The sequence below is a fragment of the Fusarium musae genome, chromosome 2 (assembly GCF_019915245.1).
Source record: "Fusarium musae strain F31 chromosome 2, whole genome shotgun sequence".
NCBI classification, from domain to species: Eukaryota; Fungi; Ascomycota; class Sordariomycetes; order Hypocreales; family Nectriaceae; genus Fusarium; species Fusarium musae.
In genome coordinates this window covers 2,559,430-2,586,275 of record NC_058388.1, presented here as the reverse complement: position 1 = coordinate 2,586,275, position 26,846 = coordinate 2,559,430, and the positions used below count along the sequence as shown (strand labels likewise).

Here is a 26,846-nt window from a genome sequence, read left to right as displayed (position 1 = left end):
CCCATGTCTGAATACGCACGCCTTGATTCTTCTCATCCCCGAAATGCCAGGCCCAGCGGGGGGGAGCCCTCGCCCCTTGACATTTTCCTGCGGCCATGCATATTTATTCAGCCGAGGACCAGTAAATCGCAGGGTAACGAGCACGCAAGCCTGGGTTGGTTCATTCAATTGGCTTTGCCAATCGAGATCTAATCTACTACGCGTTAGCCCTTCTTTGTGTTGGGTGAAAGAGTCCGGTTTTGCAGGGATTTCCTCTTAGAGATGAGGGAGGCTTTCTACTTAGTTTGTTTCTTTTCCATTAGATGCCCGCCCGCCCGTTGGAGATTTCCAGCCAAGGTACTAGGGTACCTACGCCTACCTCCCTATAAGTTCAGTGGAGGTTTGGCTGTTTGACCCAACTGTAAGTCCGTATGCACGGGCAGACAGATCCATTCGATTGGATTGCGTCTATGGCTGGTCCTGCACTAAAAAAAAAAATTAAAAACCCCCCCCGGCCGCAGCAGTCCTTATGACGACGACAATTGATGGGATCCATGGATATGAGATCCAACCCGACCTCAGACCATACCTTACTACCTACCTAGGTAGGTATGATTTTCTTTGCTCTTCCATTTTCCTTCCTTCCTTCCTTTCCTTTCGACTTTCGACCTTGGAGTCTTTTGTTTGACTTTTCCTCTGGAATTAATCCTAGCCAACCCCTTCCCTTTCTCTCTTTCTTTCCTGCCCCATCCTCTTCTAGATCCATCGCTATTCCGGCGTCTGTCAGCTCATATCCAAGCTTGGCTCGTGGCTCAAGACGTCCACCCATCCATACATTATCACCACTCTAGGCACCTCTTTTGTCTTACTTATCAAACTCTCCTTTTCTTCGTCTTCAAAAGACTTGACCTACGACTCTGTCTCTCGCTCCTCTTCCCTTGTCGTCTCCGGGACCACCGGATCAAAAGCTTATACTCACTCACTCGCCTCGTATTGTTCAAGTCTCAAGCCTTCTCCTGCTGGCTCTCGTCTCGACAACTTTTCTCCCGTTCTGTGTTGCTGGGCATCGCCTTTGCTCTCAACCCCCCGTGCCTGGCAGTATATCAGCATGCCTGCGACTGCGATCTAGATCTCACAAGTTTCTCTGCTCCTCATCGAGCTGGCCCGTCTTTTCTGCCTCACAACGACGTCATCTTTAATATTGGTCTCATCAAAGCCTCTGATTCAGTCCCTCGCCGCCGATTATCCGACCGAAATCTCAGCTCGTACCGTGATAACTCCGTCCACGTACACTCCATTTGCCTCTACCGGCCTGTGCATTCTCATCTCTCTTCTCTTCCTCCTCTCAGGAGTTCTGTCTTGCGTGACTGTCTGCAGTATCTACAGTACATACCTACCCACCAAGTGCATCTCCGGCCACACTGGAACTAGTTGTACATGGCGCTCAGCTTCTAAGCACATTCCTCAGCCATTCTTCAACAACGCTCTACCACCGTCAAACCCAAAATATCAGCACTCAGCGATCGAGTCGACGCCAGCCGCATCCGCATCCACATCCACGTCCCGCTCTGACTCTTGACTCTGACGACAACGCATGCGGGGGCTCCTTTCAGCTTGACTCGTTCAATATTTTGCGACATTGCATAAGTGTAGCCGAATGAACTGAGACATCTTGACGTCGAGACGACCCTGTCACCCTGTCACCCAGTCCACGGTTCACATCTCTAATATCGTTTTCGGCCTCTTTCCAAGGAACCCTCATTTGTTTTCGAATTGCGAGTGTGGTGTCGTGTGCGTCTCCCCTAACGGCATGCTCGCCATCTATACATACTGAACCATTTCTCCATCTCTGCTGATTCGGGGAACTACAATTCTCGGGCCTTGAAAGCCAGCGACAATATTGTGGTAGTTTCGTCCCGGAGTTGTCAACATGAACGCCGAAAAGTGGAAGAGGAGGACTCTTCCCACCCTCAAGACGCCCCCTGTACCAATTCCTACCGATAGTAATAAGGGATTCGATAATGTCGACGGAAAGAAGCCACGCGTTTTCTCGAAAGCGCTTCGTTCTCTTAGCAATTCCTCGATGGAATCCATGTCACAGAGCCCATCTCGAAGCTCCTCCTCCATTCGACGTCTACAGAAGACACATTCAGGTTCAGGATCCATGATCGACAGGATACATCGTCGAGTATCGATAGCTTCACCCATGAGCGCATCCGCTCCGGAATTCCCATCAGTTACTCCCGAAGTCCCCTATTCCTCCATGGAGCTTATACAATACGGACCACTGAAGACCGATGTCTCGCTTCTCAAGGCCCGCGCCGAATACCTAGTTCTTACAGATACCTGTTTGATCAAGTTCGGGAGTATGGAAGGAGCCAGATCTGCTTTCCCACAGATAAAATCGGGCAGCGGGACACTGAAGCCCAGCAGTGCTCATCACAATTCTCACAAGTCGTCTTCCGACGTGCGGATAGAAATACCCTTGCGATCCATCGTTGGCGTTTTCAATGAAGAAGGTTCAAGCCCTCGATTTGGCGTCGAGATATGGTGGTTCTCCCAGTGGCCAAAGCTTGCGTATTCCAAGGCCCATCTATTCTTCATGTTGCCCAAGGACCGGGATGACTGGCTGGCCAGTATTCAACAGGCTTGTAGAATGAGCCACAGGCGAGCTCCTTCTCCCTCCTTGATCCCTGGCAATTTGAAAGCGAGAATCAACCATATTGTGGAAACCACTGAGCCAGACTCGAATGCCAATGCCTCCAAGATATTGACTTTTCCCGTGGTCAAGCGTACAATAGGCTCGCCTCAGAAGGCCAATTCTGCTGATGAGTCTCAGCACTTTGTGGATGGCTCGTCCTTCTACATCGTCATTGGGCCAGCCATGGTGTATTTCCTCGAGGTTCTCAAGGCAGATTATGCGACTACCCCTGGTGACCTGCGCATAAAGGTGCAGTCCTACGGTACAGTCTCACTCATTCGATTCCGAGCGTCTGTTGCGTCACACGAACAAAGGTTTGTGATGAGCTTCCGGTAAGTCCCACCACACCATACTTCATCACTCCATATTCTAATGTAGGGCTAGGTTACCACTGGGCCGTGAGAACAGACTCGAGCTTGCTAGTGTACATTACAGACATGTTATCGAGGCAATGACAAAAGTCGACCGAGAATTGAAACCTATGTGGCCACAGCATTTGCAAAAGGCAATATTCGATATCAAAGGCCTTCCTCCGCCACTTCAGTTGACATCTGGAAATGATTTGGGAGGCCTCGAGCGAAGTTTGCACGCCTATTGCGCTGCTTTCAAGGTCCAGGTTCCAAGATGGACCATCGAATGGAACACTCCCTCTCAGCCCGCATTTCGCCTTTTACCTCCTGGCGCACAACCATATTCTACATTACAATTACTTGCACTATTCCGAGCTTTGCGTTATAACAGTTACTTCAAGGAGCTCTCCTTCCGCAATATTGATCTATCAGGTATCGCAGGAAAGAAGGATTACTCCCATTTCGGCGACACTATCGCCTACACATCACTGAACGGGGTCAAGATATCTGAAGAGCATTATGACATTTTAATGCAGTCTTCTGTTCTCAGTCAAGAGATGCATGCCCTGGCATTCTCCTCGGAATCGATCCGAAGTATGGACCTGAGAAATATTCTTGGCCCACGAAGCACCATTGGCCGCTCCAAGGACCCTGAGGGCGCCCGGAGAGTCAGTTCCGAGGTTCTTCGGCCCATTCTTCTGTTGCTGAAGCGTCAAGCGTGTCTTTGCCACAGCATTACCATGTCTGGCAATCTCATTGCATCAAGTGACATTGAGGAGTTGGCAAACTTACTCGTACTTGATGAGGTGTACATGAAGAAACTCGATCTATCTAATTGTGGACTTGGCGATGAGGGTCTTACTACACTCTGGGCCGGAATTCCAGGCCAAGGCGCCAATCTTCAGCATATCGATACATCCGAAAATCAAGGTACGGTCAAATTCGAAACCATCCGGGACTCGCTTAGTCAACTACGAGCCATAAGAAAACTGAACATCGCTGGCAACACTCGACTCCCGTTTGATGTTCCTTTGTTTGAGGATCATGTACTGAGTTCATGGAGTCTGGAGGAGCTTGACTTATCCGGCATTTCTGTAAGTCGACATAGATTCCATGCACGGACTCGCAACTAACAGAAGTTGAATAGCTCAATAGCCCAACTGTGGATATTCTGACTGCATATCTGGCGTCACAGAACTCCGAAAACCTCAGAGTGCTTCGCCTGAGTAAATGTGGTCTGACGGGTGCTCAGATAGCCCAGATGTTCTATGCCATGGGCCAGGCTCGACAAATTACATTGTACATCAACGGCAACCGCTTAGATGAGGGCATAGATGATTTGTGTGCGGTCATCAGCGAATGCTTTGGCCCTTGGGGACTATTCATGCAGATGGTGGAGTTTGCCTTGGAAGCTAACTACATCAAACTTTTGAAGGCATTAACGGCTAACCGAACCATTGAATGCCTGAGTTTGGCGGGTACTGCTACTCCTGACTCGGCCAGCGAAACGGCCTGTAGAGCTCTTTCGGATCTTTTCTCTCAAAACCATACGATTAGGTTCCTTGACCTCTCTGGATTTGATGCCAAGCTGGATGAAGGCCGTCTTGGAAGAGAATTCTCCAAGGCTTTGAGTGGACTAAGGTTCAACACACGGTTGGAGCACCTTCGCGTGCGAAGCCAATTGTTAAACGTGAACATCGGAGACCTGGCTGAAGCCATCTCTGCTAATAAAACCCTTCACAGTCTTGACTGTGAGGGCAATGATTTCAATCTTTCTAATTTTAGACATCTCGTCCGACATCTAAGTGACAGTACGACGATCCGCTACTTCTCGGCTTTCTCGGATCGCGATCTCGCCCAGACAATACAAAAGTCGGTGGACAACGCCGTGGCTACGGCGGCCTCGGCGCGCAGACAATCTATGATCTCCAAACTGCGTCACGAAAAGGTGCCCCAAAGTATTAGTGAGCCTCTAGCACAGCAGCTGCGAGATGGCTGGGAAGACGCAGTCCGAACCCAACAAGAGGTTCTGGAAAGAAATCAACTCTTGTTTGAAGAAGGCGAAGATGGTCGTTATGACTCAGGCCAAGATGGCTATATGTTATGTGACGGTGAAGAAGACTTCTCTAAAGCATTTGGCGGCTTAGCTCTACGGGCGTTCGAATCCAAGAAGGCTATGACTCGTCGCGCTTCCAACCCTTATCTGAACAATAAGAGAGCCAGTATGATCTCATTGGGCCCGGCTCGTTTGGTCAGCGCCGAACCAGGCGCCAGAGTCACAAGGTCTTGGTCAAGATCTTACTCAATTGTGTCCAGTGAGGGGGGTATCAGCGCTGCAGAGAGTCCAAGCACAGGATCAGCGATCCCGACACCTCCTGAGCCCGAGAGCCCCGTAGAGAAGGAGTATCTGGTAGAGAATCAACAAGGCGGGAACGAAGAACCCCTCGATTACGAATACAGCTTTGCAGATCCGCATGATCCCGACTTTGGGCTTGAACTGCGAGCCCATCGACGATTCTGGAGTGATGAAGCTGGCTGCATCGAGGAAGAAGAACATGGAGTACAGTTTGAAGAACGGCACAACTGAGATGAGGACAACGAACTCTAATGGACAATTGAGTGCAGAGAAGGTGGCATTGTGGTCGACTCTATTCCGATCATTCCGGAGTTCTTTTTGTGATGTTCCTTAACTTGGGATAAGGGGGCAGGCGTCTATGAGTTTCTGGTATGATTGTTGGTTGGTGTTTCATGCAGGTTTTGCGTATAAGTTACTCTTGATACCCTTCGCTAGTTTGAGTTTTTAGATGAGTCGAGTTCAATATCAGTCTTTATTTGTCTCAGTTTAAGCTACATTTTAGATATCCGTACTATGTACTTGCAATGATGGGTTACCTTATGTATGTGCCCCATGTTCAATGCGATGCATATGTCGGTACCCAAGATAACACAATAAGCGTGCCCGAAGGAGAGTCTAAGCCACCCCAAATTGCATAGGTTGGTTCATTCCCCTGTAAAAGCCCACAGATGCCTTGGCCGGCCACTAGAAACGGTCCAACTGCAGTCTCCATTTGGGGACAACTCCACTACCTACCTTAGTACCAGGTGGAAACCTACCTACAGCAACCTGGCCAGGCTCGAGACCACGACGCTCGTCATCACATCCAATACGAAGCCACTCACTCATTCTCACTCCTCCATCATCACAGTTCGTGGATGCCCTCTGTCCACTTCACAATTACCATCTGAGGGCCGTCCAGTCCTTTAATATTGTATTCCGCATACTTTTATTGCATTTGTTTTTAACTTTCAACCCTTTCCAGTGGAGCTTTCACGCTCCAGAGAGCTCCAGTCTCGGTTCCTCACAACCCCCGAATTTAGCGCCTCCTCGAACCTCCCAGACGAGCTTTTGTCCGTGGTCTTGCGAAGGAATCAACCCGTAATGTATTCCAACTCGAACGCCTTCCTAGGCGGTAATAGCCAGCGTCCTGGCGGCCAGCAGCAGCAATATGGCGGAGGATCCTTTGGTAATCTGGGTGCTGGCCAGCAGCCTGTTCAACCCAGCCCCTTTGCGCCTCAACCTACAGGCTTTGGGCAAGCACCTCTGCAGCAGCAGTATACGGGCTTTCCAATGCATGGTCAGGGTCTACAGCCGCAGCAGCCCCTTCAACAACAGTTTACGGGATTTCCGGGACAGCAGCAACAACAACAACCCCAGCCACAGCAGCAGGGCTTCCAGACAGGTGCTCCTGCGATGCCGTCGATTCCGCCTCAGTTCCAGCAACAGTTCCAGCAGCAGCAGCAGCAGCAGCAATCCAGTAGCTTCTCCGCCTCGCCTCAGCAAGCTTCTGGGCCTTCAAACCCACCACCAGCGCCGATGAAGCCCCAGGCTACCGGCTTCACCGAGATGGCCGCGTCTTTTCAGACTGGCGGTACTCCGAAGCCACGAGGTCGACGACAGGAGAAGTCGCAGCCCAACAAAATCCCCAATATCCGTCTCTCCTTCATCACAGCCCAGGACCAGGCCAAGTTCGAAACCCTGTTCAAGTCTGCTGTCGGAGAGGCTGGCATGACCATGTCAGGAGAGAAGGCTCGGGATCTGCTTATGAGGTCAAGACTTGATGGCGACTCCCTATCACACATCTGGTAAGAAGAAATCTCTTCGGGGCGTGTTGTTCATTGTATTTGCCCGTGGTGCTGACAAGTCTCAGGACTCTTGCTGATACCACTCGTGCTGGCCAGCTCTACTTCCCCGAATTCGCACTCGCCATGTACCTGTGCAACTTGAAACTGACTGGCAAGCAGCTGCCACCTAACCTGCCCGAGAACATCAAGAACGAGGTTTCGAGCATGGTGGATATCATTAGCTTCAGCGTCGCTGACGAGAGCGCTCCTGGAGCCAGCTCTTCCTCTGCTCCTGATATCAGAACCAACACTGCCACTCCACCGACCATTCAGCAGCCGCAACCTCAGCCTCAAGCCTCAAATGCACAGCTGCTTCAAGCGCAGATGACTGGGTTCCCAGGACAGCAGACAGGTTTCGCTCAGCAACAGGGTCTCCAAAGCCAGCAAACAGGGTTCCCTGGGATGACAAACAATCCTCAAGCCACAGGTTACAGCGGTCCCCGTCCCCCAATGCCCCCGATGCCCACGGGATTTGGCCAGTCGCTCGCTCCTGGGCCTGCAGGTGGTATGACTGCCCCTCTGAATGCTCAACCTACAGGACGGCCTGGCCAATGGGGTCTTGTCAATGCTCCTTCCACAGGCCTGCCTAACATCGATGCCCTTCAAGCCCAGATGATGCCTCAACAGGGCCGAGAAGCTGGAAACTTCACCACTCAGGGACTGCGAGGAAACGCCGTTATCCCCTGGGCCATTACAAAGGAAGAGAAGACCCGATATGATTCTCTTTTCAAGGCTTGGGATGGCCTTGGCAAGGGGTACATCGGTGGTGACCAGGCTATCGAGATATTTGGTCAGAGTGGACTTGAGAAGCCCGATCTTGAGCGAGTTTGGACTCTGGCTGATCACGGTAACAAGGGACGTCTGGACCTCGACGAATTCGCCGTTGCCATGCATTTGATCTACAGAAAGCTAAACGGTTATCCATTGCCTAACAACCTCCCCCCTGAGCTTGTCCCTCCTTCGACTCGAAACTTTAGCCAGTCCATCGGTACCCTCAAGTCAATGCTGCACGATGAGTCTGAATTCCGCACCAAATCAGGTGCCGCTCTGCTTCCGCAGAAGACTGGCGTTAGCTATATGAAGAATCGCTCATTCAGGGGCGCACCTGCTGGAGCCGTCGCTGGTCGGAAGGATGCCACCGTCTTCAAGAACGAAGACGAGCAGTTTGGATATAGATCGAGCGCTCGTCGCAGGGTCGGCAACAACTCGCCTCGTCCCGAATCTCCTGCTTCTGTCGCCTCGAATGACGACCTGACCTTGGATCAGCTCAAGAAAAAGATTAAGGAGAAGGAGGTTCTCCTTGATGCTATGGATTTCGCAGATGAGAAGAACCATGAAGAGGACGATATCCTCGACCGCCGTGACCGCCGTGAGGCGGAGGAGCTCTATCGTCGCATTCGTCGAATCCAAGAGGATATCGACTCTCATCCCGATGCTGCGCTTGCAAGTGGAGACTCCGACGCTGAGCGAAGAGCTCTCAAGCGCCAACTTCAAAATCTTACTGACAAGGTTCCCGAACTTGCTTCGCAGGTGCGCAGAACTGAGAAAGCTATCATGGATGCTCGGTTGGAACTGTTCCGTATCAAGGATGCCAAGGCTCACCCTGGCAGTGGTGCTCCTATTGTAGGAACAGGACCTGGCGGTACAGTAACTGAGTCGGATCGACTAAAGGCCAGGGCCAAGGCCATGATGCAGCAGCGAACTGCTGCATTGACTGGCAAGAAGGTTGATGTCGGCACTGATGATCTCGATGCGCCTAAGCGCCTCGAGGAAGAGAGCATCAAGGTAAAAAATGAAAAGGAGAGCAACGAGCGTATGGTTCGTGATGTCGAGGAAAGTGTTCGCGACTTTGCGCACGGTATCGAGGACAGTCTCAAAGAGGGTGGCCATGACAACACTAGCGAGCACGAAAAACGCCGCTGGGAGGACGCACTCGGTGTCGAGGATGAGGTTCGAGACTTTATCTTCGACCTTCAGCGTGAAAGCCGCAGCGCTCGACTTCGTGCTCAAGACAAGCGGCCCGCCCGGGCTTCGGCACGCACTGAGGAAAGTCGGCCGGAACGTGTCGCTAGTCCTAGAGTTGAGAGTCCCGTCTCGACCTCTCGTACGGCAACTCCTCCTACTGGAGGCTCATATTCTTCATACAAGACCCCTGAGGAGAGAGCTGCTTTTATTAAACAGCAAGCTGAACAGCGAATGGCTGAGAGGTTGGCCGCTCTCGGTATCAAGGCCCCGACAAAGTCCGGCGAGACAGCTGCGCAGCGCATCGAGCGAGAACGCGCTGAGCGAGCTGCGAAGTTACGGCAAGCGGAGGAAGAGGATGCCCGTAGAGAAGCCGATCGCCAGGCTCGTCTAGCTGAAGAGCAAGGGATCCCACCTCCTGCACCTGAACAATCCAAGGCGGAGGCCAAGAGGCCTCCACCTCCCCCTACACGACACCGCGGTAAGCCAGAGGCTGATCAAGAGGCTGCAAAGAAGGTTGAAGAGGATGCTGCCGCTAAGCGGGCCGAAGAAGCACGACTTGCCCATGAGCACGAGCAGCAGCAGCGCGAGACGCAGCAGATGGAGTAAGTGTCGAATCTGAAGGGCCACGTAATGATTGATTTGCTAACCCCGTTTCTAGAGAAGACGCAAAGGAACAGGAGGATGATCTTGCCAAGGAGCGTGAGGCTTCTGAAGCTCGTCTGAAAGCCCTTGAAGAACAAGTGAGACAAGGCAAACTTCGCAAGGAGGAAGAGAAGAAGCGGAAGAAGGCGGCCATGGCCGAGGCCAAGGAGAAGGAGGCCAAACTTGCAGCGCGGCGGGCAGAGATTGAGGCTGCGCGTCAACGAGAGTTAGAACTTCAACGGCAGCTTGAAGCTATGGAAGACAGTGATAGCTCGTCCTCGGATGAAGACGCAGGTCCTCAACAAATCACTCCTCAAGCTTCTACGCCCACCAGGAGCGACAGTCAGGTAGCCAGCCAAGAGCTTGACAAGAAGCCATCACCGCCCCCTGCTGCTGAGGCAGTTTCGCCTTCTCCTCCTCCTCCAGCGGTTGTCACGTCGCCTCCCAGTGAGACCGAGAGTAAGAACCCTTTCTTCAGGATGATGTCTCAGTCGACCGAGGGTACACCCGCTGCTGCCCCTCCGGCACCTTCGGCTACGAACCCTTTCCATAGGATGGCCCAGAACCAGGAAGCCAAAGCTCCTTCTGGCCCCGTCTCGCGTCGCCGTGCAGACACTGACGACTGGGGTTCTGATAATGATGACAAGGACGATGACTCAGACGATGAGCGACCTGGTGGTGGTAGTGCAGCTCAGCTGGCTTCTATGCTATTTGGCACAATGGCACCTCCTCGTCCTCTCTCCGCAGCTGGTAGGGAATCGGCAACTGCTAGTCCTGTGGCTACCAATGCTGTGACTCCTGTCGCACCTCCTCCGCCTCCCCCGATGCCTAACACTGGCTCTCCGGCTCCGATGATTTCTCCACCACCTCCTCCTCCCATGCCAGGGAGTGATGCCCCAAGTGCTCCCCCACCTCCGCCTCCCATGCCAGGAACTGACGTCCCTTCGGCACCACCGCCCCCACCACCAATGCCATCAGTCGGTGCCCCTCCTCCACCTCCTCCCCCCATGGGTGGTGCTCCTCCGCCTCCTCCGCCTCCCGGCGATGCACCTGCTCCTCCTTCCGGTGGCGGTCGTCCAGCTGGCTTCCTGAGTGAGATCCAGTTGGGCAAGGCTCTCAAGAAGACAACCACCAAAGACAGCAGTGCAGCGGCGGTGGCTGGACGAGTTTTGGATTAAAGCCATACTTTTTGGAGGGCATATCTTGGAGAAGGAGACAGATAATTGCTGATTATGAGTTGGGACCCCGAGATGGGGGAAAGGTTTAGTCAAGGAAAAGGGGATGGCTATTTGTGTTGATGCGCGTAGAGCTAGCTAGTTAGTAATGTGAGTCCAGAAAAACGACCTTGTCGTGACTCTTTTTGGGTTTTCTTTTTCTCGCTACGGCTTGTGGGACTTTTTACTTGCGACTACATATTTACTGTGCGGTGCTGTGAAGTATGCTACTATGTGGAGGAACGTCGTGAACATGCTGTGAAGCCAAGATCGAAGCGCGATGCCGCTTCACGATAAAGATAATGATACTAGGTCGTCGGGGACGAGGCCTCGTGCTCCGGCTTGCGATTGTCCTGCGTTGGCGTCAAAAAGGTCTCAGTCAGGTCTCAAGCCCCTTTCGTCAATTCACGATGACATTGTCTTGGAATTCGGATATAAGTCAGCACACGCACGAAGTGGGCATTGAGAAGGGAGTTTCAGTCTTTGACAAACCCGCGAGGTCGTAATTGGCATTACTCGGCTTGGCGGGAATTACTGGCCAAGTTGACAAGACATGCTGCGAATGTGAGTGAGTGTGAGGTGCGGGAGGTAGTGCATGTGGACATGTCAATCTAAATGAAACATGTAAAGATTCGGGATTAGCTAAACGAGGGCGCGAGGATGTATCCGTACTCTGTATACTAGGTACTGTAGGTACGGAGTACAGACAGGGTCAGTTACGGCGTGTCAGAGAGCCGAGAGCGTGCGATGTGATGTGCAGACTGTTCCATTCCTTGCGAGTCGGCATGCCTTGGAAGGCGAGATATGTGAAGGCATAGACTACTCTATAGAGATCATGAGATGACTGCCAGGGATTGCAGAAACCCGGAATGACTAAGTAACTGACTGACTACCATACTTGGTGTGTCCACGCACCAAGCTCCCGGCATATGTATGTATCTCGGCCCCATCTCTCTGGTCGAAAGAAACTAATTCTTGAGTCTTTCTTCCAAGGGAGAATCCAGGTACGGACGTATAGTATGTGCCGGTTTCTTTGCACATGGCGGAGTATAGGCACGGAGCGTCCGATATATGCAGGGATCAATGGTTTGAAGCCAGGACTCGATGGTAGGTATTTAGTCTGGCAGGGTTGACTTTGCGAGTGGGTCATGTCATGGAGAAAAACCTCGGCCGCTTGAGCCTCGATAACAAGGAAAATAGAATAGAAGAGAATAGAATAAAATGAAACGAAATGAGATGAAATGAAACGAAAGAAAGAAAAAGCAACGAATTAAGCAAGATAGCAGTGAACTGAGCGCCTGATCGGATGAAAGCTCAGATCAGCTTCTGCTACCAACCAATCTACCTACCTACATGGCATCCAATGGCTAGGTATGTATGGCTAGGTCAAGACAAACAGGTACAGGGCTGGCTACTGTAACAAGACCAAACAGATAGATAGATAGATGCCTGCTTAGCCCGGGACTAGATGAGTTGTCAAAGTGTGAAACGCTTCAAGAAACTGGTTTTTGGAAAATTAGCATTTCTTATGCGATGCGGCCGACGGCCTTTTCTTTTCTTTTCTTGACTTGGCTTCACTAACAAGGCATGGACAGCACATCCCGTCCCAATATGGGAGCCCATTAAAGCCCTTGAGAACCATTTGCGGAGAAAAAAAGGGCCTGGGCCTTGTCAAGAACTTACTGGGATGTTTGCCCTTGAGCGAATGGCTTCGTGGAGCGTGTTCCATGTGGATATCAGTTTAATTGAGGATGGGGCACGAAACGAGACTGATCAGTCTCTTTTTAAAGAATGAATGGATGGATGGATGGATTGTTTGACAGCGGTCATGATGTCCCTGCGTCTAAATAGCTACTTGTAGATATTTCACTCAGGGGATAAGATCAGCTGGTACCCGTAAAGTTGTACATAGGTAGTGGAATTTAATAATTGGTGGACGAAGAAGCGGTCAAAATTATCGCATCAGTTAATTGATTGTCATTACAACACCTCGGGCTTAGCTGAGGTCAGGTCAGGTCAGGTCAGGACAAGTCAGATGGTAAGGTCGCATTTTGGGTTGCATATCCATTCCTGCAAAAGACCCCGAGGTATCGAGAGGTTGAAGTCGTAGTAGAGTTTGTTGGGTGTTTACCTAAAGAGGCAATGTGTAAATAATGCAAGAGACAAGACGCGTGACGAGTGTGGGAAAAAGACGCGTCATACCTCGAAGCTTGAAAAATTGAGTTTTGGTGGTGCTAGTTACCAGTAACTTTAGTGTTGAGGGGAAGCAGATCCAACATTGTGGCTTTGTTTTTGTATGTACGGATACAGCACAGCACAGCCTGAGTCCTGACTGAGGTGATCATGATGACGCCTCACTTACCTAGGTACTTACTCATTACCCCGCTAACTACCTAGGTAGGTATGATACGGGATACTCAAGATTCGGTCTTGGTCTTGGGTCTGTCCTGGTCTCAATCTTTGGCCTTTTCTCTTCCCTCCGTTGAGCCGAATGTGAATGCGAATGTGGTTGTCGTTGCGTTGCGTTGCGCTATTTTGACCGATGGAGTCTGCAAGTACGAATGTACGTACAGTAAGTACATAAAAGAAAACCCATTGACAGCTGAAACTATTGATGATGGAGCAAGGATCTGCTTGCTAGCCGATGATTGACCACACTAGTATGTAGTTAATCAAGAGCACGTTAGTCAATCCACCGTAATAAATCTTGGTTCAGAGGTTGAGGCTGTTATCAGAGCAATAAGCCATGAGCCACGAGGCACGAGGCACGTTATTCAATGGCCCTGGCTTTTCCAACAGTACATGTACATACACGGTGGCCAGCCATGCATTGCATGTCAATCATTGTCTTGGGCCCAATTTGATCTACAATGCCCACCCATCAAAACAGCCCAAACCTAAAGATGCTTCCCTAGATACTTGGGACATCACAGACAGTATTAGCAGGACGGGGCCGTTGAGGCGTGACGGAATATTTATGCATCGCGTGTTTTAAGCCTCTGTTTACTTCGAGTGCCTACCTTACCTAGTACCTACTTGATTTGATTCATGTGAGACGACTCACTGCTAGTTCTTGATCGACATGACTACAGAGTGTGTATCTCGGGGCTTCTTATCAACCTTGAAGGTTATCTACCAGTACCTCTCTACTCTACCTAAGTAGGTACCTACGTTGATGAATGGAAGGGCACGCCCCTATGCCAGAAGTTCCAGAACCCGGATAGCATTGGAGCCATCATGGCAATGATGAACTTCCAGTGGTTTGCTAGTGCACTCACAGGCTCAGCCTTCAGCTCTCAGCCAGCTACGTATAAAGAGTTAAAGTGCCGTACTGGCGTAAGCTACTTTCACTTTTCTGGTCTCATTCAATGCAAACTCTGATATGCTACAGATCGGATAGAGGAAGAACTGATCAGAAGCGGCACGAGGAAAATCACGATGCTTCACATGCAAGGGTGATCCTGTTAGAGCCTCTTTGTTGCGCCCCATTATCAGCGCCAATGACATTCATTGTCAGCCACCGTACCATCCAAGGATATCCATCATCCAAGGATCCAATATGTGTGGTCGGTCCATTTACAATATGTATATAACTCAAGACCGAGAACGACAGACAACCATGAACAATGAATGACGATGAAGTGGTGCTGTAGGCATGTACGTAGTAGATTGCAAGGTTAAGGTACCTTAGGTACTTACAGGTACCTAGGTAGGTATTGAGATGCGGGGGGTCTCGTATTTCTCCTCATCCCGCTGCTTTCCCAAAAGCTAAAGGTCAGGTAAGTAAGGTACAGTAGTGTTATCCAATTGATATTCTGAGACTCTTCGATGCAACCTCTGCTGCAGACCCTTGGGATTGACAGTATTTGATTGGCCCTCGACAGGTACAATCCAAACAAAAGATTGCCATTGATTCAAAACGCGCCTTGGTCGGCCAAAAGCGCGCCCAAACTTGCTTGCTATCTCATCATCTTCACCACCACAACCACCAACTCTCACACAACTTGACCGACTCGAACGAGGCAATTCGCACATGCATCTATACTCGCTAGGTATCTACTGTACGTGTATGTAGTGCCTCGCTTCAATCCACCCACACATTTTTTATTCTTTTGTCAAAACGAACAAAGACGGTGCGCACTGACCCTGATCTCGACTCTCTCTCAGTTGGCTGCATCCTTGCTTATTCTTGGTTAGCGGCCGTTTTATATATGCTACCTACCTATTCGTACGTACTCTACTATGGGGACCTATTCAACGGTTGCCTGTGGCTGGGCTTTTGACGTGACTCGGCCAGACTTGACTGACTTGACAGTCTTGACTTTGCCAAGTGAAGCATTCCACCCAGTTATGCTTCCTTCACAAGGACAAGGCCCAATCATCGTCTAAAGAACCCTGCTCGGAACCGCGGGCTTGAGAGGGCGTCATCCATCCATCAATTAATCATCTCGGGGGGAAATGCATACTAAAAGTACAAGCATACCTACATACTATACATATGTACATGTCTAGGTATGCAGGTATCGTGGCAAGAGGAGGAGGGGAGACAAGACAAACGCCGTTAAAATTCGAACAAAGACAGACGAGGCACTGATGAGCAAAGAGGCGTAGTCAATTCAATAGCTCTCGGCACCTCTAACGTTAGACCTTTTCTACTTCCAACTGTGGCTGGCTGGCTGTTCTCGTTACGGTATAGCATGGCGTGGCATGGCGTCTCGTCTATCTGATGAGCTTTTCCTTTTTCCTTTTTCTTCGATGTACCACAAGGTACGGAGTATAGGTAGTTAGGTTACTTAGGTACTGGCCTGCTGTAAATTGATGTCGAATTCAGTCAAGTATTTCAAGGAAGAAGAAGTAGTACTGTAGTAGAAGAAGAAATGTATTTCATGAGATCTATATGAGTCACCATACGAAACTGGCCTCACTGCAGGCATCGTAATGCCCGGAGTCTGTCTGCCTTTGAGCTGTATCACTAAAAGTCCCTCGATGCTTGTGTCCGTTTCTGTCCCATCCCCCCCCATACTCATCTGACAAGACATACAGACTTTCAGTCCAAGGTAGGATCGGCACCAAACACAATCCCAGCATCTGATCCGGAAGCATCCCACACAGCACCACTACCAACAGCACAGCACGGCACGACACATCGGGCAGAGCACGACATCTTCGCTTCGCATCCAAATCTGAAAATCTTTGATGCACCGCTTTTCTGATGCGGCAGAAACGGAACGCAACAGGCACAGGCACGCACAGGCACTACACGTTAGGCCGTGAATACGGAGCATGTACAAAGACTGGCACCGATAACAAGATCGAGATCTGCTGGGCGCCGTCTCCACTGCCTTACATGCGTCCCTAGTACATACCAAGTTTTGTAGAGCATCCGGTTATCGTTTCTTATGTGGTGCCAGGCTCAAACACCACAAGGCCTTGAATAGCATGATCAACAGCCTGGTTAAGCAATGTGGCCGCATGAGTTCTGAGGAGATATCTTCATTTCGGTCTCCTCCCATCCGTATCCATAGCCTATTGCGCGACCTCATCTCACCTCGAGACGAGTGAAAGTCTTATCATGAATTAGACTTGTGCACTTTCAGTTGACTCGAGGCAGTAGAGAAAGGAGGGCGTCTGCCTCTTTTATCGACAACCAACACCCAATACAATTCTCCCCGCATTCAACTCGGCCAGTGCAATGCAATCGTGACAATCTCTTGGCTGTTAGAGAATCAGACTGGCCAATCATTTCTCGTCAATCCCCGCGCGCGTCGAGGCCGAGGATGAGGGTGCCTGATGATGCATCCGCTGTTGAAATGGGAATGGGAATGAAAATGGGACTTTCACGGTCCGTCCTTGTCAAGGTGACGCTAGTGGAGGGTTACCTAAGATCCCTGTATCCTCACGCCCCTAGTTTTGCAGCGGCCCACACCTCACCTCGTTCGTCAGCTAGCTCACCTTGCCTTCTTGACGTTCTCCCTTTGGTCGGTTGGATCTTTCTTAGCTCTCTCAATCGCCCATTCCCGAAACACGCACGCCCTCGATTTACACACACCCTTGCTTTTACTTGGTTATCGCGACGCAACCTACCTTACCTTGCCTATCGAATCGAATCGTTGCGCGGCATTGCGCTGCTGTGCTGTGCTCCGGTCTGGTCTGCTGTGCATCTTGACTTCTTCTCTCACTTCTCTTCCCCTCCTGTTCTCATCCTCTTTTCTCACCCCGTGATACTTTACTACGACTTTATGCGAGCGAAACAAGAGAGGTCCGAGTTCAATCAGGCCCTACTCAATTAAAGCCCATATGACATCAGTGTCGCTCTGCCCGAACTGATCGATTTCGATTAATATCCGCCCATCCAATCTTGATACCAAGGCAGAGCAGAGACAGTGCTCACGCAGAGCCCCCCCCCCCCCCTCCCCCCCTCTTTAGCTCTCTCTCTTCCTTCTCGCTCGCTCGCGCTCTTCCTGTCGTGTTGTGTCAGCCCGGGCGCTCTCCATCCAATCCCTGTCGCTGTTCTCACCATCCTCCCTGCGCCTGGTCCCCACCGGGCCTCACACACGGCGGCCACAGGTACAGCCATACGCGGTACAGCGCCCACTGAGAGACAGCCTAGTCCCCATCTCCAGCAGGTCCCAAGACGCCTCCGCACGCCAGCTGCCAACTGGGCCCTAATTTTTTTTTCCCCCCTCTGTCTCTTAGGTTCCCTTCTCGCCCACATTCACCTGCGCTTGTACTGCAGGGCGCGTTGCAGTGCACTAATCTTGGGCACCACACCTTGCACCTCGTCTTGGCTGCATCATTCAACAATCAACCTCCATCTCCTCTCTTGCTCGCACTCTCACTCTCACTCTCAATCTCACTCTCACTCTTACTCTTACTTTTTTACTCTTCCTCATCTTCTAGAGATTTTTTTCGCCATTCCGGCTCAGTCAGAATTAATTGGCATTTGCCTGTCGTCCATTTTATAGAGAGTAATCGGCGACGACTCACGCACTCGCCCTTTACTACTAGCCTTTACCGCTTCTACATATCTGCACCTGGCTAATTATCGGCGCTACCTATCCTGGTTCACGATTTGCTCTCTAATGATCAGCTTTCCCCCTTCGACAGTCTGCCAACCGAGCAGGTCTTGACTCATTTGCGACAATATTCTAAACCGCTTTGATCCGCTGATATTTCTTCGTCAACGCGGCCTGGTCATCTTCATTCCTGCGCACCAAAGTCGTTTCTATATTCGGAGCAACTCCCGGAGACCGTGAACGAACGAACCCCAGATACCGGCTGCTCGTCCTATTGAACGCTCCGACCAAATCACGACAGCCCTGTCAAAGCAGCCCCACAGCTCATTACTACGTTCCTTGAACTACACGCTCCATCCAGGTCAGTAGGACGTCCTTTTCTTTCCCTCTCCCTCTTCCTTGCCGTCCGTCATGCACACTCGTCCCATTAGGCTCTGCCGGTGTCCACTCTTTAACTCCCACCTTCGCCCGTTATCTTACCGTCATCTCTTCCACTTTCCGTCGCCGGCATCGACTGACAAACCTTGATTTAAAGTACAGCGTTTGGTTCAACCATTTTGCTCAGCACCGCAGTCCCATTGACCCGATATCGAGCTTCGTGACTCGATCGACATGGGCAAACACACGCGTTTTCCCAGCTCCACTGGGCCGCTACAAATATTCCAGGACGACACGCCAGAGAATGTCACCCCAATGACCAGTCACGCTCCTATGCCCTCCGCCCCAAAGCAAGCCCGAAGGCCCTTAACCAGCTCAACCTCAAACGTAGTTTTCAACCCGCCCACTCCCTCTCACAATGCGCACTCGCCCTTCAAACAAAGGCCTTCCTCCGCCTCGCAAATCCCATTGGCCTCGGCCCACGGCAACAAATTAAACATGGTCGCGATGGCGCCTCCATCAAAACGAGGCCATACCACAGATTCGTTGCAAAAGAAGCCTTACCTATCGAACTTCAAAACCGTGCCTCCAAAGCAAAGTTTTGACATGGCTTGGGATTACGGAAAGGAGAACGTCCACCCTCAGCTCTTCCCCGCACCTCATGCGATAGATTCGTCGGTCAGCAACTACTATCAGAAGCCAAACGGCAAGCGCGCTCTCATGGAGGCTGCTCCCATCAAGGAACTCAGGCCTGTCAAGAAGACAAAGGCTGAGCCAGTGCCAGTGACAGCGACAAAGCCTGAGGCAGAGATAGAGGCGACAACCGTTATTCCTCCCCACGACAGTTTTCCTCCAATTATCGATGATGGCAACAAACCTGCCCTCAGCTACGCCGACCTGATTGCTATGGCCATCTTCCGATCCCCCAACCGACGCTTGACACTTGCTCAGATTTACAAGTGGATCAGCGACAACTACTCCTTTTATAGCCCTACTGATGCTGGCTGGCAAAACAGCATTCGCCATAACCTCAGTCTCCAGAAGGCTTTTGTGAAGATCGAGAGACCTAAGGATGACCCTGGTAAAGGCCACTATTGGGTGATCAAGCCCGGTCACGAAGCACAGTATTTGAACAAGAAGCCGACTCGCAAGTCCACCTCCGCATCCGAGAACCTTCATGTCATATCGACTCGACTCGAGCCTTCCCGGCCGGCTTCGGCACCGACTCAGGAACCTACGCTACCGCCCCCTGCTCCAACCTGCCAGCCGGCTCTGCCACCTCTTCCTACCTCTCGGGCTACCATGTCAATGCCAGTCGATCTCTCGTCCGACGCTACCATTCCTGTCTCTGACAACCTGGGTCCCGAAGATGCTGCTGACAAGGCCGACCAAGAACTCTCTCTCGACTCATATCTCTACTCGCCTGTGCCTGCCGCCATACACTCCTCACCGCCTGTCTCTCGGCATGTGGATCATCAAAGTAACACGCCTCCTCCCGTCTCCCGAAATATTGCTTCATCTGTCTCACGGTCTCACAAGCGGAAGGGTACATCCATGGACGACAGCGGTTACTATTCTTCTCTCGAGATGTCATCCGCTATTAGGCCTAGCCAAAAGTTCATGCTGGCATCGGAGGATGACCGCCCTCGAAATAAGTCGAGGGGCCGTGCTGAGGAGGAGATCGCCCGTATTCGGAAATCGTCTCCTTTTAGCCCGACCAAGACACGATTCTATTCCGCCATTCCACCTGTCTCTTCGTCTCCTCTCCGACCAGCGTACGACAAGCAGATGCTGCCACCCATTACTCCTATGGTCAAACTTAACCCTCCTGCTCGACCACCTCCATCGGCGTCTCCAAACACCAACCTTCGACTTCACCGCGACGCGGTCCGGAACATGCTCCAGTCACCCGATAGGAAAGGCGACGCTGAGAACATTCCTTATAGCCCAGCTTTCTACCTAGGCAACGACTTCTGTCCGTCCAACTTCGGTGTGAGTATCCTTAGTGATGGAGAGTTCTCTATGAATCAGGACTTGACTGGTATGGGTTGCCTTGAGGACGGTACTTTCCCTGTCATGAGTTCAGTTGAGGCTGGGTCTCCTATGAAGCGTCCCGCGAAGCGTACCCGTCTAGATCGAACAGTTTCCGCATCAGTTCTTGGTGATATCACCAACTCCGCTGCCAGAAAACCCATCGCCTCTGCTCCACTCCTACGACCACCTGAGCAGTCTATGCAGTTCGATACCCCGAGCAAGGTTTTCGAGGGTCTGAGCTCCCCGAGCAAGATGTTCCAAGAATCTCCTTTGCGAAATCAGTCCACAAAGTTTGCCGACTTCTTGAACGTTTCCTTGGACCCCAGTGATTGGACTCAGGGGACTATGATGGACCAACTGGACTTTGCCCGCTCCAACGCTGGCGACATTACAGATATGCCTGAGCTCGACATTTTTAAGGGTTTTGACAAGATTGGATCCACATCACAGAACAACAGCAGAAATCCCCCACGGAGCAACAAGCCCGGGTTACCGCGAAGCTATACGACTCAATTTTAGAAACCAAGACAACATCGAAAACGAACGTGGCAAGATGACGAAACAAGCATAAACGTGTATGACATTCATGATTTGACGAAAGAATATAAAGTATAACAATTCCTTCGAGAATTGACCTATATACAAGGCCTGCTTGTGGCTTGTATATGTTGGGTCGTGTCCGGTATGGACTAGAACAGAGAGACTCGGCATCAGTCGAGTGCTCGAATAGCTTCACGGCTAGCAGTTGACGACGATAATGACTTTGGGACGCGTTCTACTCGCTCACAAGGCTTGGGATACTGAATAGCAATTTTGTGGGATATGGTTTTTTTTTTTCTTCCTTTGGTTGCGTTTCCCTTTACCTGTTTATGCTATGCTGTTCTCTGCCGGGAGTTTGGATGGTTCTCTGGGAGGAATGATGAATGGTATTGCATGCATATTACATGTTCTCAGTCTGGGGCGGTTGCTTACTTTGGTTTTCGGGAATGGAAGGAATTAGGAAAGGGCAGTGAAATGAGAGGAACGGTCTGGACATGCGACCACGTATGGTAGCTATTATTTACACTTTGGCCTCAATGACAGTGCTTATTAAGATTTACTACACTGATGCAAAGTCAATACTGTGTGCCTCGCTGTGACTTATTGCCGATGAATCAGATCTTGTCTCTCCAGGCATCTCGACCAGCCATTATCCCGTGTTTCGTTCAGATAATGCACAAGTGGCTGAGACACCCGATCTGGGCTTCGTTTTGGCGGAGGCACTTCTCTCGTGTGTCACTGGCAGGCATACGAGTCGTACGTCATGTTGTTGGGAAGGGGTATCAATTATGAATGACCTATGTATACTGGTTATTAGTCATGACTCCTTTAACGCCTTTGATCTATTCATCCCAGAGAATGGATCTCCTATATCATTCACCAAGCCTGGTCAGCCCCAGACTTCTGTAGCCTATTCAACAAGTCCCTCATTGACCGTGTCCCAGTGGAAATTGTGTCTACAAAGGTACTGCAAGGTCGAGGCAACGTAAGCGCCGCAAGCCGCAAAGGATCTTGGAGTGTGAAACTCCTCGGAGCTCACCATTTAGTATATACGCATCCGTGTTGCCCAACCTGCCGCCTCTTTTTGGTCAATGTTGATCTTGTAGGGGAATGGGTTAGTACCCTGGGTTGTGATGGGCGGTATGTGATCTTTGTGTGTATTGACGAATGCGACAATCTTCATCGCTGTTGCTGACAGGGTCTGCTCCATTGCTCGTCGAACTTTAGCACGTTCTAAACCACGTATTAGCAATTCCCTTGGTTTTTTGGGGTTTTTTTTTTTCTTCCTATAGCGAGAAGGAGGCCCATACCACTCTCCGTTCTTGGCTCGGCGACAGTGACTTTGATGGTCCAACACTCCCAACAGACCTCTTCGTCGCCACGGGACAGCCAAGCTTTGCGACGACGTTTCTCGAAAAACTGGACAACGAGCTGACCACGCCCACCGTTACCACTTCCGGTGCTGGCGCTGTTAGCACCACCCGATGAGCGCTGGACATCGATCTGACGCTCAAGTGCCGCGACGCGTTGATCTATCATAGTCTCAAGCTCGTCGTCGTCAACATAGGGAAGCGTCGTGTCAAGGACCTCGCGGGTTTTTGGGACGATGGAAGGGAAAAATCGGTTGAAGAATATGGTATGCAGTATTCCTGTGAGAAGGCATGTCAATGAGGCGCATTCATGATGATTTCGAGAGCATGGCCGCTTCTTTGTCGTCACCAGTATAGCGGGGTGGATGTCCAGGGTAGGATGACGATGAAGATCAAGAGAACAAGCAAGCAGAGCCAAACTTGCCTTTGACTACCTCACGAACCGAGCGCGGGTCGGCGAATACGTCGAGGATAAACTCTGGTGGTTCTTGTTGATCCATATTATCGGTGCTGTTGTAGAGTCGATTGTGGGCTATGATCATGGTTGAGGAGACGGGGAGTTGAAGAAGGAGGCTGAGATATGTAGATACGAAGGTATGGAGATAAGTAAGTACTACGTAAATGAAACAACGTCACTGAGAGAGAACCATAAAAGGGAGGGGCATGGGCATGGGATCGGTTTAGGCGTTACCCACTTACCCCGTGCTCCAGCTAACCTCAGCACAGCCACACAGGAGATACGGCTCACAGTAATCTGTAAGGGACCTTAGTAGGTAGATCCTTTATCTCACCAGCCACATTTCATACCATAAACTCCACCTCCACCTCGGCCACGTCTACCGACTCCAACCACGGGGTAACTAAAGGTATACCTACTCCGTACCTATCAAAGCCTCGATCCATATTCAGGGCCGAGGCTCAGGCTCATGTTGGCATTGGCACTGGCATCCAACCCTGAACATTTTTTTTCTCCCAAAACTCTCCTAACTCCAACCTTACCCCAACGAGAAGCTCCCAGGCCGAACCCGAACTCTCAACGGCTTCTTAACGTCCACATGCTCACGCGGTGGTACCCTTTGCCTCGGTGAATCGACCGGTATACCTTACGTACAGTTACAACTTGAGAACAATTGATCATCACCGTTTCACCTATCGCGTATTTCCCCATTATCTTAAAATCATGTTCACATCTGCTCGGCGCTGGCTGCGCAACAATCGTACGCCCATTGCTGTCGGCGTGGGCGTCATCGGTGCCGGTTACGTCGCGACGCAATATGTCATCGCAAAGCTTAATGATGCCCGCGAGCGCATGAGCAGCGACCGCATCGCCAAGGAGAAGTAACTATCAACCGCCCGATAGAAGTGACACGCAAACACATACTGACAGCTCATGACACAGTCTGCGACGTCGCTTCGAACAGAATCAGGAGGACTGCACATTCACCGTCCTGGCTCTCCTGCCCTCCGCCACGACTGCCATTCTCGAAGCCATGAACACGGAGCAGATCACATTTGAGATCCAGCAGATGAAAGCCACCAAGGCTATAAAGAACGGTGGCCCCGAATCTGCACCCCCGCCCAGCATCGCAGATACTACATTGACAGAGGACGATGGGAAGAGCATGGCTGGCCAAAGCGAGAGCGGTGCACAGTCCAGCCAGGCCCCTACATCTTCGCCATTCAACGCCTGCGGCGAAGCGAACAAGGAAGCACCGAAGCCTCGCAAGACGAAGCGACAACTATGGGATGACGTGACCATCAGCGGCGAGTAACAGCCTTGCTCTTCTTGTCTGCCCAGAACTAACACAGACTGCAGCGGTGACGCGGTCCTTTACTTTGATATATACCCTTGCGCTGCTTACAATGCTAACTCGCGTTCAACTCAACCTACTTGGCCGAAGAAGTTATCTATCGAGCGTTGTGGCTCTCGCAACAGGTGGCCAACAAGGCACCATCAGTCTTGAGAACAACGATGACGACAACACCGAACAGACGTATGGCAGTGACTTCGACATCAACCGCAAGTACCTAACCTTCAGTTGGTGGCTACTGAACAAAGGATGGGTGGACTTGATGCACCGGGTAGAGAGCGCCGTGCGCACCGTCTTTGGCAGCCTGAGCCCTAGGGATCTCCTGAGCTTTGAGAGGTTCTCCGAGTTGACGACCGAGGTGAGGAAGCTTGTCGAAGGTTCAACCAAGGAGGAGCGTCAGAAGTCAGACTGGCTCAACTTTCTCCTCCCACCCCTGGGCTTGGAAGACGAGGTGATTCGGGAGTCAGGCATCCTCGACGATACATCCAATCAGGGTGGCGAACAGTCAACACCCGCGTCACAGGCCATCCTGAGACGGCTGCTTGACGAGACAGCCGACCTCATCGAATCACCCAGTTTCACCCACGTCCTCACTCTTCTCCTCGACGCAGGTTTTTCCTATCTCATTGATAATAAGCTCGCCACGGCTGCGTTTGAACTCCCGGCCTCAGATGGTATCGTCACTCCCGAACTCAAGGATCAGCAGCGCTCAAAGGTGATTCTACTGCCAAAGATCCTGTCGGTGTTGACGCGTCAGGCACATGTCATTGGCGATGGAATGCCCAACGAGTACCTCCAGAAGATGGAGACTGTCCGTGATCTGGAGGCTTTTGCTGCTGTCGTGTATTCAAGTAATTGGGAGCAGGAAATTCGGACAGATGATGACCTGATGGCCAGTGCTGTTGATCTTGGCGCTTCGCAGACAGCTGGTGTCACCAAGGCATTGCAACCACAGTCTCAGGCACAGACACAAGTCCAAGGTGCACAAGGCGAATCAAGCCTGGTTGTAGTAGACCCTCAGGGGGGCTTCGAGGGCGCATGGGGACGAGCAGTGGAGGACAAGTCGTGAAGAGTATGTGTTCTGGTTGTGTTTGTTGTGTTGCTACATAACTTTGGGAGTCATGGCGGGATTGTTACATGTAAATCAGGGATGGAGATAAAGGAGCAGCATAATATTGGGAAGCATCTGGGCTATCAAAGGCTCAAACAAATGTCACATGTTGGTTATTTAGAGGCGAGTATATGGTGTTGATATAGTTCAGTCGAGTCCGAGGGATTTGGTTTAACAACCCCCCTTGTATAACATTGATGCCGGAAATGGCGTTTGGTGTAGTCTTCTCTCCTCTTCTACTTTCGCATGCCTCCTGAGCCGAACATGAGGGACGTTTCCGAGCTCCTGGTACGGAATTGCGCTGCCATGCCGAAACCGTCATCCTATTCGGAGCCGGGCAAACGCGAGTTCCATGTTCTTATGTTTGGGCTATGCTCCTGGTGACAGTGAGGCCGGTAGATAAACATCCTTCATGCCTGCAGCTCTTAGGTCATGTCCGGAAGCGCAGTGTCTCGACCGACTGGGGGGACGTGAGTTTGTTTCCCCATCTTCAAGGCCCCATGGTCGTAAGTGGTATTCTCAAAGGTAATGCGTTGAAAACTGCTGGAATATTCCAGCTCCTCCCGGTCACATCAAGCCCCTGATGAACTGATCAAGGCCCAGCTCAAAGAGCTCGTTCTTGACACCATCGCCATTTTTGTGTTCCACAGGCGCCAGGGGGTTCTTGACCACTACAAAGAAAGTTAGCTCAGATGTGACACTTTTCCCGGCTCGTAAACCACACCATATTCCACCCATAGGTTTATGTAAATTTGATGTAGCACATTGCGCATGCTCAAGGTCGCTGTGTCGGTGAGAATAACAAATCTCAAGTTGGCGGGTGTCTCGTAAAAGTGTAGCTTATACTGGGAAGTACGGTAGCTGATAAATGCATCGTCGTCACCGCCGAGCTTACGGACCATATTTCGAAGGGAGAAGACGGTGCCGAATAGGAGCTTCGCATCATCAGAGGATGTGCTCGGAGCAGCGGTTTCGGAACCCGCTGATGGCGGAAGCCAGGACTTGGAGTAGACACATTCGGCTGAAAGAGAGGAGAGTGCTGTCAATCGGGAGGTCCAGAGGGGGAAAGGCGCAGAATTTGCTCACTGTGTCGGTCGAAGATGTGGAATGAATAGACAACCATGATGGAGATTCAAGGGGTTTCAGGTCGACGTCTAAGTTAAACAGGCAGCGATGGGTTTGAGTAGGTACTGCTTAAACAAGTTGGCGGACAGGTATAGCTCGTGTTGATTCAGACTCGAATTCGCGGCAGTGGTGTGCAGATCTCGTTGGTCAAGGATGGGAGCCCAGGAGACAGATGTCGAAGCTGATGATATTGCGATGTGTTGCGATGGGTTGTTTTGGCGTAGAGAGAGCTGGAGGTCAAGCCTACCTATGATGGAACCTCCCGACTTCTAGCTTTACCTAACTAACTGTGGCGCCTGTGCCCATTGAAGTTTTGGTAGGTACATAGGTACCCAGTGGAGAGCTTAAAGTAGGTAGGCGGGGTAGGACCCAACCTAAGCTTAGGTTCCATCTTGCAGTTCCATGGCCCCAGGCTGACCTGACTGCAG

General features: G+C 51.1%; 7 protein-coding genes across 7 annotated transcripts; 5 read left to right on the top strand and 2 right to left on the bottom strand.

The window, feature by feature from the left end:
• Nucleotides 1-1,909: 1,909 nt before the first annotated feature.
• J7337_002713 (uncharacterized protein) lies at nt 1,910-5,617 on the top strand (the record flags this gene model as incomplete). Its single annotated transcript, XM_044820440.1, has 3 exons — nt 1,910-3,012; nt 3,065-4,124; nt 4,178-5,617. 3 exons carry the CDS (start codon nt 1,910-1,912, stop codon nt 5,615-5,617), a joined length of 3,603 nt encoding a protein of 1,200 aa, XP_044684740.1.
• Nucleotides 5,618-6,469: 852 nt separating this feature from the next.
• On the top strand, nt 6,470-10,997 carry PAN1 (actin organization and endocytosis protein; the record flags this gene model as incomplete). Its single annotated transcript, XM_044820439.1, has 3 exons — nt 6,470-7,173; nt 7,239-9,779; nt 9,836-10,997. 3 exons carry the CDS (start codon nt 6,470-6,472, stop codon nt 10,995-10,997), a joined length of 4,407 nt encoding a protein of 1,468 aa, XP_044684739.1.
• A 7,928-nt stretch (nt 10,998-18,925) lies between these two features.
• On the top strand, nt 18,926-20,980 carry J7337_002711 (uncharacterized protein; the record flags this gene model as incomplete). The annotated part of the gene is made up of 1 exon (XM_044820438.1): nt 18,926-20,980. One exon carries the CDS (start codon nt 18,926-18,928, stop codon nt 20,978-20,980), a length of 2,055 nt encoding a protein of 684 aa, XP_044684738.1.
• Nucleotides 20,981-22,043: 1,063 nt separating this feature from the next.
• On the bottom strand, nt 22,044-22,913 carry J7337_002710 (uncharacterized protein; the record flags this gene model as incomplete). Its single annotated transcript, XM_044820437.1, has 3 exons — nt 22,044-22,234; nt 22,312-22,650; nt 22,811-22,913. The coding sequence occupies 3 exons, from the start codon at nt 22,911-22,913 to the stop codon at nt 22,044-22,046; spliced, it is 633 nt and encodes a 210-aa protein (XP_044684737.1).
• A 638-nt stretch (nt 22,914-23,551) lies between these two features.
• Nucleotides 23,552-24,143, top strand: J7337_002709 (uncharacterized protein; the record flags this gene model as incomplete). The annotated part of the gene is made up of 2 exons (XM_044820436.1): nt 23,552-23,709; nt 23,771-24,143. The coding sequence occupies 2 exons, from the start codon at nt 23,552-23,554 to the stop codon at nt 24,141-24,143; spliced, it is 531 nt and encodes a 176-aa protein (XP_044684736.1).
• A 91-nt stretch (nt 24,144-24,234) lies between these two features.
• On the top strand, nt 24,235-25,251 carry J7337_002708 (uncharacterized protein; the record flags this gene model as incomplete). The annotated part of the gene is made up of 1 exon (XM_044820435.1): nt 24,235-25,251. The coding sequence occupies one exon, from the start codon at nt 24,235-24,237 to the stop codon at nt 25,249-25,251; it is 1,017 nt and encodes a 338-aa protein (XP_044684735.1).
• A 609-nt stretch (nt 25,252-25,860) lies between these two features.
• On the bottom strand, nt 25,861-26,416 carry J7337_002707 (uncharacterized protein; the record flags this gene model as incomplete). Its single annotated transcript, XM_044820434.1, has 3 exons — nt 25,861-25,964; nt 26,018-26,314; nt 26,380-26,416. The coding sequence occupies 3 exons, from the start codon at nt 26,414-26,416 to the stop codon at nt 25,861-25,863; spliced, it is 438 nt and encodes a 145-aa protein (XP_044684734.1).
• Nucleotides 26,417-26,846: the final 430 nt, after the last annotated feature.